Here is a 12,566-nt window from a genome sequence, read left to right as displayed (position 1 = left end):
AGCTGGTACTGCTAGGGTGCCACAGCCCACCCTCCTAAAGGACTCAACCGAGTTCAGCTGGTACTGCTAGGGTGCCACAGCCCACCCTCCCCTGTGGTGGATAATGTGGGAGGGTGGGCTGTGGCACCCTAGCAGTACCAGCTGAACTCGGTTGAGTCCCTTGTCAGGCTGGAGGAACGTAGAGAGTAGAGGTCCCTTTTTTGTTTTGTTTCATTGTTGATGTCGGCTACCCCCCAAAATTGGGGGAAGTGCCTTGGTATATGTATGTATGTACTGATGGTACTGCAGTTTATTTTTACGTTTTTATTTTGCGGTAGCTCAATTCTTTTATTATTAATATACTGCTCCTTTTTTGTGTTTGTATTGAATTGTTAACCTTTTTTATTTTCATAATCTGGAGTTAGCTAAAATTGTTAGATGTAATCCTGCTTACTGCATGGAGTGATTAGCAGTTTTCCAGTATTAGCTTTGCCAGTATATGCCATCCCACTCTTAAATATTATAGCAGGAGTTTCCTTGGGGGTTCAAAGGGGTGTAATAAAAGAGTGATGGTGATCTTTGTAATCCGTTCCGAGCGTTTTATTCAACAGTATCGTCAGCGGAATGGGAAACCCCTGTACATTGTAGGCTGAAAGGAGCAAACAAAACTTGTAATACACGTGTTGTCTCTGTTGGCAGAGGTGTAACTATTTGTCTTGTTTCTAACAGCCAGAAGGTGTGATGAGTTTGAGTAATGTTCTCCTAAATAAAGAGGGACCCAGGCCAACTAAGGTGGTGGTATGTTGGTGTCAGCTGCTTCTGTCCCTCATTTCTTTTCACTCGTTTACGTGTGTGTCTCTCTTCCGTGCGTGTGGGGCATCCCTTCGAGCATGAATTCAGTCTGCTACCATTTTGTAACCTTGTGGTACGAACTCTCTTTGCATGAGAAGGGATGCCAATCTTTAGACTGCTTGACTGATTGTTTCATTGTGCATGAATGTTAAATGCATCCCATAATCAAATCTTGTTGTTTGGAGCCTTGTGTTCAGCACATAATTTTTTTCTAACCTTTGCAGAGAACACTTTCTTTTAACACGATATTTTGAGTTTGTCAGGTAACTTTGATAAACCATATGTTAGGTGTTTGATATTCTTTCTGACAATTTCAAAGAATAAATCACTTTGCAGAAGTACAGTATTGTCAGGAAGAAAGTTTGAGAAAACTGGTTTTACGTTTAAGTACAGCTTTAGTTCCGGCAGTGGAAAAGCTAAATGCATTGATTGATTCTTGTGTGCAACAAATTAAAAGATTGATAGCCAATTGACTTAGTTTGGCAACTTTTTAAGAGTATTCTTTATAATCTTGAGGAAATAGCACATACAGGCTGTACAAAGTTTTCTCAAACTTCAGTATAGGCTATAATAATATAGCTTAATTCGAGTCCATTGGAGTGGAAGTTTGTCCACTATGAAATCATTAATCCTAGATTGTCGTACTTCCATGCAACCTGTCTAGGTTGCACCATGCCAGCTCTTTGAGAGTTGAACTCGACTCATTGGGCTGGTCAATCTCCTTTTTATAATGATATTGGTTGATCCAACTCATATATTTTAGAGTCCCTGTTTAATATACCATTCTTTCGTAAGTGTGACTTGTTAAGAGTGATTACATTCACTAATTTTATGCCATGTGTCATTTTTCCATGTGGATTTGTTTATTTTCGATTTGGATATTGTGCATATGTACTGAATCTGTTTATAATTATGGGTTCAATTTCTTACCATGTGATTTTTTGTATTTTAAATTCAGTTATGTTTTATTCACTGTTAAGTTTATTGGGAGGAGTTTTCATGTCTTGTAGTGTTGCTCCTCTTGTGTTCTTATGTTCATGGTAATTGGTGACATTTAGTTTTCCGTTTGTGCACCTTTTTGTTTTCCCTTTGTATAAGAACTCTCATGACTTTTAACTTTGTGAATTTGCCCAAATTTTAAAATTTATTAGACTTATGTATTTGAGATGGCTTGGTCATGCTCTTCGCACTCCCTAAGAGAGATTAGTCCACCAAACATTTGATTGGGCTCCAGAAGGCACTAGAAGAGTTGGAAGACCCATGACTTTTAACTTTGTGAATAAGCCCAAATTTTAAAATTTATTTGACTTATGTATTTGAGATGGCTTGGTCATGCTCTTTGCACTCCCCAAGAGAGATTAGTCCACCAAACATTTGATTGGGCTCCAGAAGGCACTAGAAGAGTTGGAAGACCCATGACTTTTAACTTTGTGAATAAGCCCAAATTTTAAAATTTATTTGACTTATGTATTTGAGATGGCTTGGTCATGCTCTTCGCACTCCCTAAGAGAGATTAGTCCACCAAACATTTGATTGGGCTCCAGAAGGCACTAGAAGAGTTGGAAGACCCATGACTTTTAACTTTGTGAATAAGCCCAAATTTTAAAATTTATTTGACTTATGTATTTGAGATGGCTTGGTCATGCTCTTCGCACTCCCTAAGAGAGATTAGTCCACCAAACATTTGATTGGGCTCCAGAAGGCACTAGAAGAGTTGGAAGACCCATGACTTTTAACTTTGTGAATAAGCCCAAATTTTAAAATTTATTTGACTTATGTATTTGAGATGGCTTGGTCATGCTCTTCGCACTCCCTAAGAGAGATTAGTCCACCAAACATTTGATTGGGCTCCAGAAGGCACTAGAAGAGTTGGAAGACCCATGACTTTTAACTTTGTGAATAAGCCCAAATTTTAAAATTTATTTGACTTATGTATTTGAGATGGCTTGGTCATGCTCTTCGCACTCCCTAAGAGAGATTAGTCCACCAAACATTTGATTGGGCTCCAGAAGGCACTAGAAGAGTTGGAAGACCCAAGCCTACATGGCTGAGGACTATGAATTGTGAAGTAGATGATGAACGGAGCAGTGTCGATTTAAAAGCTCAAGATAGGGATGACAGGCAAAATCTAACCGAGGCCCTTTGCGTCAATAGGCGTAGGAGGAGATGATGATGGTGATAGATTTTAGTGAATTCAAGGTTATACATGTCAGGCCCAAATTGCATTCTTCAGTATAAATCTATTAACACTTTGAGTTCCATTGAATGTATTTTACATCCAGGGAATTCTATTCCCTTTGGCGGTATTGGACGTATTTTGCATCAAGTTATTACCTTTTTTTTATCTTATTTACGGCTATAAAAAATTAAAAGAATATGCAGTGTTATATATCAATGGAAAATAGATTAATTCAGCTATTTGATTAAATAAGTGATAAAGCTCTGTTCCCAATAGTTTTTGTTCTAAGACAAGTTGAGTAAAATGTCCCCAAAGGCCCATTTAAACAGGGATAGTAAACTGGCTTTGGCAAACTATCCCCGTGCAAATGCTTACTATCCTCGTACAAAGGCTTACTATCCGGCCCTCATGTTAATTGTTTTTTGTGTGACCTGAAACTTTGAGAAGTAGAAGTATTTCATGGGGTTTTGGAAATTTCCAGTTGGGGTGTCATGATCTCGAACAGTATTTAGTTGCTGTTACTCATTTATTACTTGGAAGTAAGGGAATCTGTGTTTAGTTTGTTTCAAGAAGGCTTTTTCTATTATGAAAACCTCAGGGTATTAAGGGAATCTGTGTTTAGTATGTTTCAATAATGCTTTTTCTTTTATGAAAACCTCAGGGTATTTTGATCTAGTTTCCTTAAAAGGTTTAAATTTCGCTCGTAAATGGCAGAGGCAAGGATAGTGGCATTGCCCTAGCAGGACAATGTCCTAGAGGCTGACCATATGCAGTATACATATGATCAGAGCCCGAGCACCTTTCCATCCAAGCTAGGACCATGGAGAGCCTGGCAATAGTTGCTGATGCCTCAGCAGGTAGATCTGTAGGCTCCCATTAGTTCCCAAGGATGATGAGATTGTGGACACGAAACTATCGATCTTGAGCGTGTCTCGAACCCAAGTCTAGCAGATCTCCAGGGAGGGATGTTTCCAATAGGTTACTAAAATCCTTAAATATTATAATGTTCTTTCGGTATTAAACCTCCGCTCTCACATAATCGTCAGAATATCTTAGTTTTGTACATACATACATACATATACCAAGGCACTTCCCCCAATTTTGGGGGGTAGCCGACATCAACAAGTGAAACAAAAACAAAAACAAAAAGGGGACCTCTACTCTCTACGTTCCTCCAGCCTAACAAGGGACTCAAATAATTCTCAGAAATAATTCTCAAAATATTTAAACTTAGTAACTGCTGATAGGTACACTCCAGGATTAAGAGTTTACCAAAATTGTATCTAGTAATTAGTGTAGCTCTTTAATCAATTGCATTCCACTGTGAGAAATGTTGTTGTTACTTGGTTTTGCATTGGAGCAGATTCCAGTTGTTAAGCATTATCGGAAGGCAGATTCCAGCTGTTAAGCATTATCGGAAGGCAGATTCCAGCTGTTAAGCATTATCGGAAGGCAGATTCCAGCTGTTAAGCATTATCGGAAGGCAGATTCCAGCTGTTAAGCATTATCGGAAGGCTACTAAGTAATTTATAATTAATGATTATTTGGCCAAGCAAACCAGTCAATCGTACCTAGTTTGAATCGCACCCGTTATATTCACAGACCAAATATGAAAGTTTAAGATTAAAAAGTGAACTTCTCAACTTCTTTATTTTGTTTTAGGTTATTTTGTTTTGATTACCTCCGCTAATGAAGTTTTGAAAGGGGTTATGTTTTACCTTCTGTTTATGTGTTTGGGTGTGTGTTTGTTTGTGAACAGCTTCCTGGCCACAATTTTAATCATAGAGTAATGAAACTTGGAGGGATTAACTGTTATGTAAAAAGTTGGAAATGATGACATTTTGGAAGGTCAAGGTCACAGTCAAGCAAAATGTCCAATTTACGTAGTCGGCCATAAGTTTGAGCATCGTTTTCAGTGAGACTTCAAACTTGGTTTATATTTGAGTGCATGAAAATTCACGCCAATTAATACATGTTGAAGTCAAAGGTCAAGGTCAAGAAATAGGCTGCTGCGCCGGAGGTCTACACTTTACTGAGTGTCCCTCTTGTTCATTCTGTATTTAGAGTTCTGCTGGGAGAGTTAAAGAGTTAGGCGCAGGAGCTAACTAATACGAAAACAGAGTGGCGATAAAAGCTCGTGAACACTGCGTCGATGGCGTATAGGTACGCGTGTTAATCTTGTTAGTACCTGTCAACAACTAGAGGGGCACTAAGTTGAGCGCAGACCTCTGCCGCGGCAGCTTATTTCTCGACCTTTTGCTCGACCTTGATCTTTGACCTTATGTATTAGTTGACGAGGATTTTTATACACTTTCCGTGCAAAATCAAATCTTCTTAAGAAATTATCAGGTTGCAGGTAATTTTTTGTTCTAGGACCACCATAAATAGCAAAATTAAGGACTTAGTCGTGTGCTTTTGCACGTTCAAGATAATTCATCCTCTCCAAGCGTCAAAATTTTTTAGCCATATATTAGATGAACAATAAGTACAAGTCCAAAACAGAAGGATGACCTGGAGGGCGCGTAGTTGGTGTCGGTGGGGTAGTCCAACTGTGTTCTCTAGGGCCTATCACGGCCCTCCCCTTTGATGAAGGGATTATCTAAATGGAAGACAGCCTGTGAATAGTGGTTTACACACGCCCTTGTTAAATACACGACACCCACAAGGTGATCGCGCGAGGGTTGTAACCTCTGCATTCCATGCTTTTATCTTTCTCTAGTATATTTGGAAGATTTATATTAGAAAAGTGTAAAGAAGGACCCTTTTCACCGGCGTCACAGGTCTCTTCCCAGAAATAGATTTTTCCTTCGTCAAAATCCCTTTTTTGTCAAAGGCTTCTCAAACCTATTGTATTGATGTAAAGTTCAGTTTTTGAGCTAAAAGCTGGTAAGAACTATAATTTGATTTGGTCACTGGGTTCTCAAAGTCTTTTGAAGCTCTAGCAATCCTTTTATTCGCTTTTGTTACATGAACATCGTCTAGATTGTTCTGGGTAGAACTTCTTTCCTCACTTAAGATTTCACATGCACTCCCTAGGTAAAGCATCCTTTCTTTCTGGTGTTGAATGATATTCAGTGATATATATATTACATTTTGCAGTTATTTTTTGCAGTATTAAGTGTTTTTCAATAAGCATGACTTACAATCACAGTTGTTGGTAGATCGGTCCACAAGTTGACTATTTTTTTGTGATTTGTTTATTTAGATTTTCATGACTTACAGATTTTTATGCAATATTAGTTTTTAGATTTTTTTTATGTACAGTAATTACAAACCCTTGTTTTTGTAAGCCTAAGATAGAGGTTGTAGATTACAAGAGAGAGTAACTGTAGTTTTTGTTTTTTTTATTTTGATGATACACCAATCACCTGCTCGGAGTGTAGTGGGTAGCAGGAGAAGCATGAACATTTATTTGGTGAATTCCCAATTAACAAAGTAATCTAGATTAAATTTGTTATATTTATTGACAAACTTCACCTGTTAGTATAAATCTTTACTGATGCGATCAAATTGTAAACTTTTACCTTTGAAACTTAACAGATTATTATTATTGTTATTAGGTAAGCTACAACCCTAGTTGGAAAAGCAAGATGCTATAAGCCCAGGGGCTCCAACAGGGAAAAATAGCCCAGAGAGGAAAGGAAATAAGGAAATAAATAAATGAAGAGAACCAATTAACAATAAATCATTCTAAAAAAAGTAACAACGTCAAAACAGACATGTCATATATAAATTATTAACAACATCAAAAACAAATATCTCATAAATAAACTATAAAAAGACTCATGTCCGCCTGGTCAACAAAAAAGCATTTGCTCCAACTTTGAACTTTTGAAGTTCTACTGATTCAACTACCCGATTAGGAAGATCATTCCACAACTTGGTAACAGCTGGAATAAAACTACAGATTTACCCAGACGATTTTGAAGAATCAGAGTCACCAGTGTTTTTAGAATTTAATTGTTAATCCTTTATGTTGGATGGGATATGTACATCTCAAAGGATTGTTTGATTTTAATTGGCGAACAAAAACATCCTCCTGGGGCCATTAAATTGCTCAAGTATCCTTTCCGCTTACCGATTAGATATTGTGTTTCAACTAACTGTATTGAAGAGGCAACAAAGGTAGAAAAACATTTGATAATCATTGAATTTGCTTCTTAAGCTTCTGGACCCCTGATCAAATATGCATGAAGGTTGGGTTTGGCCATCAAGGAAAAAAGTATTAGAGATTGCATCAATTACAATGAATTATTGGGAGGCGGAAAAAGGAGAGACATTTGAGAATAAACCGTTGGCAGGTGAACATCTTTGTCTAGGAGTGGAAGAAAGCTCAAGGCACTATGGCTCTGGTCTTAAAAGACCTTTTAATAATGATTAGCCTACATTCGTGGCTTTTGAACACCCCATAAACATCTATATTTTTTAACACTGTAGGAAAGTAGTACAGTAGTAGTTCCTTGCATTGGGCTCTGGATCCATTGGTACTGTACTTTTATACAGTGTAGCAGAATTCCAAAAATATCTACCAGGTTAACATAAGAACTTGAAGGAGTGATACAGTCGTTAGGTCATGTTTGTTCCAACACGGAGACTTACCTCGAACTACTTTCTTAGGAGTACCTGGAATCTCCTCTCATCCGACTAGAGTTTTGTGTAGTTTACCCTACTTCTGTTTTCTGTGAGGACTACCTCAGGCAGAAGGATACGTCCCCTGAGGCTAATCCCGAGTCAGGCCGCGTGCTAGCTTGGGTCTCGACCCTCAGTAAGTTCTCTGGTCGCGTCGTGATATCATCTTGACGCTCTCCTTATCTCAGTGCGACTCTGTGTCCCGTGTGTCTCCCACGTGTATCGCTGTGCTCTCCCTTGTGTTCTCGCGGTATCGCTTGATAACCTTAAGTTAACGTAAGAACTTAAAGGAATGATACAGTCGTTAGGTCATGTTTTCTTCCTTTGTCTTCACCTTCAGGCTATCAACTTGAATCGAAATCTTCCTTATTAGTTTTAGTCCTCTTTGATATCTTCGATCGATCGTGCAATGTCAGGCAGTAAGAATAGAGTGAAGACAGACCACATGAAGGCAGTAAGAATAGAGTGAAGACAGACCACATGAATGCAGTGCTATACCCAATGAATGAACTGAGTTACTGAGTTCGGGAGGTGAGAACTCGTTCTCATAGCAGTCGATGATCGTCGAATAATCGGGGGCCAGTAATGGAGTTGTTTATACTTTTGTTCCAATTAGGCAAAACATTGTTGTAATGTAGTCTTAAAGGATAAGATCAGAAAGGTCACTATATCTAAACAATTACTATACAATTCTTCTTCACCCAAGGGGTTCACTACTGCTCTGTAATTGTTCAGTGGCTACTTTAATCTTGGTAAGGGTAGAAGAGATTCTTTAGCTCTGGTAAGCAGCTCTTCTAGGAGGACACTCCAAAATCAAACCATTGTTCTCTAGTCTTGGGTAGTGCCATAGCCCCTGTACCATGGTCTTCCACTGTCTTGGATTAGAGTTCTCTCGCTTGAGGGTACACTCAGGCACAATATTCTATCTATTTTTTTTCCCTCTTGTTTTGTTAAAGTTTTTATAGTCTATATAGAAAATATTTATCTTAATGTTGTTACTGTTCTGAAAATATTTTATCATTCATTGTTTCCTTTCGTCACTGGGCTATTTTCCCTGTTGGGACCCCTGGGCTTATAGCATTTTGCTTTTCCAACTAGGATTGTAGCTTAGCAAATAATAATAATAATAATAATAATAATAAATAATAATAATAATAATAATAATAATAATAATAATAATAATAATAATAATAATAATAATAATAATAGTAAGGATTTATAATAGTAATGAGGTAAGCCCTCAACTGATAATGCCTCAGAATTCTTATTAAAGGTGATACTCGGCATGGCTGTCAGTTTGAAAGGCTTGTTACCGCTCGGAAAATCGATATGAGACTTGAGGTTAAAAGTAGGGTACTGTACTGTTGTTTGTTTGATACAGGAATTTTCAACCGCATTTAAGTAGTTGAGAAGGAAATGATTTATTAGATTTGTGGTGTTTTGCTCGAATAAGATAATAATTCATCGTACAAAGACTTTAAAAAACTAAAAAACTTGGTATGATTTTACCCGCCCTAAACGCGTTGTTGCATTTTGAGCATTACCATGAAATTTATGGTGCAAATTTTTTAGGTTCATTATACTCATTATTATTTAACTTCCTGTTTTGTAGATCTTATAAAAAAGAAAAAATATACAGACCTATAGTCAATTTCTTTTAGCGAGGCAGATTAGATTTGCACCGACTCACAGCGGTGCCCTTATAGCTCGGAAAAGTGTCCTGATCGCTTATTGGTTAGAATTATCTCGTCCAACTAATCAGCGATCAGGAAACTTTTTCGATCACTGATTGGTTAGAATTATCTCATCCAACCAATCAACGATCAGGAAACTTTTTCCGAGCTAAAAGGGCACAGCTGCGAGTTGTTGCAAATCTGCCACGCTAAAAGAAATTGACTATAGTTACATGTTTGTGAGTTAGTAGGATAAAGATATTAGTAATAGTATACTTAAATGATTACCATCTTTTCTTGCTACTGTAAACAGCCAGACTATGGGTCATTAAACTAGTATGGTTGATCATCTTTCTTACATTTTGATTTGCTTAAAGTTCCCACTGGGATGAGGTTAGTAATTAATTAAATCCACTGAAAATTGGGCCATGTTTCTGTAATATATTAACATTAATTCTGTGCCATCATCATCTCATGATTTTTTAACATAAAAAAAGAAAGATAATTAGACCGACCAACTAGTACCTACAGTATGCGTAAACAGTTGCCAAGACCCGAGATGGTACCTCTTCGATCCGTTTTGCTTGGAGTTGAGAAGCTCAAGTTATTTCCCTCTGAATCTGTTCCTATGCTTTTGTTGAAAATTTATTATCATCATTACTAGCTAAGCTACAACCCTAGTTGGAAAAACAATATGTTAAAAGCGCAAGGGCTCCACCGGGGAAAAATAGCCCGGTTAGAAAAGGAAATGAGGAAATAAATAAACAATATAAGAAGTATTGAATAATTAGAATAAAATATTTTAAAAACATTAATAATATTAAAATAGATATTTCATATAAAATATAATAAAGACTTATGTCAGCCTGTTCAACCTATAAACATTTGCTGCAAGTTTGAACTTTTGAGGTTCTACCGATTCAACTACCCAATTTGGAAGATCATTCCACATTCATTTAATCTGATGAATGGGATCGATGTGATGGTTTTTGGGATGGAATTTGCATGTGTGATCAGATCCGATTATGTTCTAATAAAATGTTCCAGTGATGCTACATGATACGCCATTCATTATATGTTATTTCTGGGAGTGTGAGCATTACTATTAACATACATGGTTTGTACAGTAGGGTTCATTAATTCTGTTGCACTATGGGATGCTAAGGAGACATCTGATTGCTTGTACTTTATGGGACGCTAAGGAGACATCTGATTGCTTGTACTTTATGGGACGCTTAGGAGACATCTGACTGCTTGTACTTTATGGGACGCTAAGGAGACATCTGACTGCTTGTACTTTATGGGACGCTAAGGAGACATCTGACTGCTTGTACTTTATGGGACGCTAAGGAGACATCTGACTGCTTGTACTTTATGGGACGCTAAGGAGACATCTGACTGCTTGTACTTTATGGGACGCTAAGGAGACATCTGACTGCTTGTACTTTACGGGACGCTAAGGAGACATCTGACTGCTTGTACTTTATGGGACGCTAAGGAGACATCTGACTGCTTGTACTTTACGGGACGCTAAGGAGACATCTGATTGCTTGTACTTTATGGGACGCTAAGGAGACATCTGATTGCTTGTACTTTATGGGACGCTAAGGAGACATCTGACTGCTTGTACATTGTTGTTGGTAACGCCGGGTTCAGCAGAAAAGAAACTGTGGGCAACGTTGTTTGTAATACAAATTCGCTGAGCTTATAAACGTGATCAAAAAGCATTTTTATTAACCCTTTTGCCCCCAAAGGACGTACCGGTACATTCTTGCAAAACACTGTTATTTACATGTTTTTGCATATTTTTGATAACTTTGAGAAACTTCGGGCATTTTCCAAAAGAATGAGACCAACCTGACCTCTCTATGACAAAATTTAAGGCTGTTAGAGCAATTTCAAAAAAATATATAGAAAAATTTACTCGAAATTTAACCTTACCTTGGGGGTAAAAGGGTTAATTTATGAACTGCTGTTAGGCAAATAATATTTTTCTATGCAATACAGCACTTTGTAAAATTCTTTTGATCACGTGTTTACAAGCTTAACGACTGTTTCACAGGACGTTTCTCCTTTGCTAAATCAATCTACGACTGTTAGACGTCTCCTTAGCTTTCCGTGAATTGTACCAGAGTTAATGAAGCCAACTGTACTTGAGGAAATTCCATTAACGTTTCCCTTTTAACCTTATTACTAAGTTGGATGCAAAATCTTTAATTTTTATTCTGTTCAATCCAGAAAAGTACAAATGAAGAAGGTTGAATAGATTATCAACCATGTACGAGCATGCTTTGATCATGGTGCCCTGCACTTTTTACATGCTAATGAATGGGTAGCCAGACCACTTATCCCTTTTACCCCCAAAGGACATACTGGTACGTTTCACAAAAGCCATCCCTTTACCCCCATGGACGTACCGGTACGTCCTTGCAAAAAAAGGCTATAGAAATTATTTTTTTGCATATTTTTGATAATTATTTGAGAAAATTCAGGCATTTTCCAAGAGAATGAGACCAACCTGACCTCTCTATGACAAAAATTAAGGCTGTTAGAGCAATTTAAAAAAAATATACTTCAAAATGTGCTGGGGAAAAAATAACCCCTTGGGGGTTAAGGGTTGGAAATTTCAAAATAGCCTGGGGGTAAAAGGGTTATGCAGTAACAACAACACAATCTCGTCGTAAGGCAGTAGGAGAATGCTTGCGTTTGAGAGGTCCGTTGGTTTGTAGCATGTGATTACTCACACTTTGCCGCAATGATTTATCAGATAAGGGAGATCACTAATAATTGTTTATTATAGCTATAATTATCTTGATTTTTGATGTCTTAAATCTTTATTGTCCCTTTCACTACCAGTGGGGAATTCAACAAAACTTCTGATGTAGCAAAATCTTTTAAGGCCACACAAATTGTAGCTTGTATATTTTGGAAAGTTCTCATCGAGACCTTTTCAACGAATATGATTTTGCTATGGTTTGGGTGATTTTATGAGTTTCCTTTTTCAAATTTTGATTAAATTACTAATGGCAGTGAAAGATTAACCCCTTTTACCCCCAATGGACGTACTGGTACGCTTCACAAAACTCATCCCTTTACCCCCATAGACGTACTGGTACGTCCTTGCAAAAAACTGCTATTTACATTTTTTTTTTGCATATTTTTGATAACTTTATGAGAAACTTCAGGCATTTTCCAAAAGAATGAGACCAACCTGACCTCTCTATGACGAAAATTAAGGCTGTTAGAGCAATTTA

General features: G+C 37.5%; 1 protein-coding gene across 4 annotated transcripts in view; it reads left to right on the top strand.

Annotated features, from left to right (window-relative positions):
* The window catches only part of dsd (attractin-like protein dsd), a 71,300-nt gene that overhangs the window by 35,457 nt on the left and 23,277 nt on the right, over window positions 1-12,566 (top strand). For 3 of the 4 annotated variants that reach the window (XM_068347301.1, XM_068347298.1, XM_068347299.1), the window contains exon 12: window positions 709-777. The exons of the other annotated variant lie outside the window; for it this stretch is intronic. In XM_068347301.1, coding sequence (XP_068203402.1) covers window positions 709-777 — 69 coding nt within the window. The remainder of the gene's footprint in view (window positions 1-708; window positions 778-12,566) is intronic. 4 annotated transcript variants of the gene reach the window in all.

Source organism: Palaemon carinicauda, chromosome 23 (genome assembly GCF_036898095.1).
Source record: "Palaemon carinicauda isolate YSFRI2023 chromosome 23, ASM3689809v2, whole genome shotgun sequence".
Taxonomy (NCBI): Eukaryota; Metazoa; Arthropoda; class Malacostraca; order Decapoda; family Palaemonidae; genus Palaemon; species Palaemon carinicauda.
The sequence above is the reverse complement of the archived record's forward strand: the minus strand, read 5'-3'. Positions and strand labels throughout refer to the sequence as shown.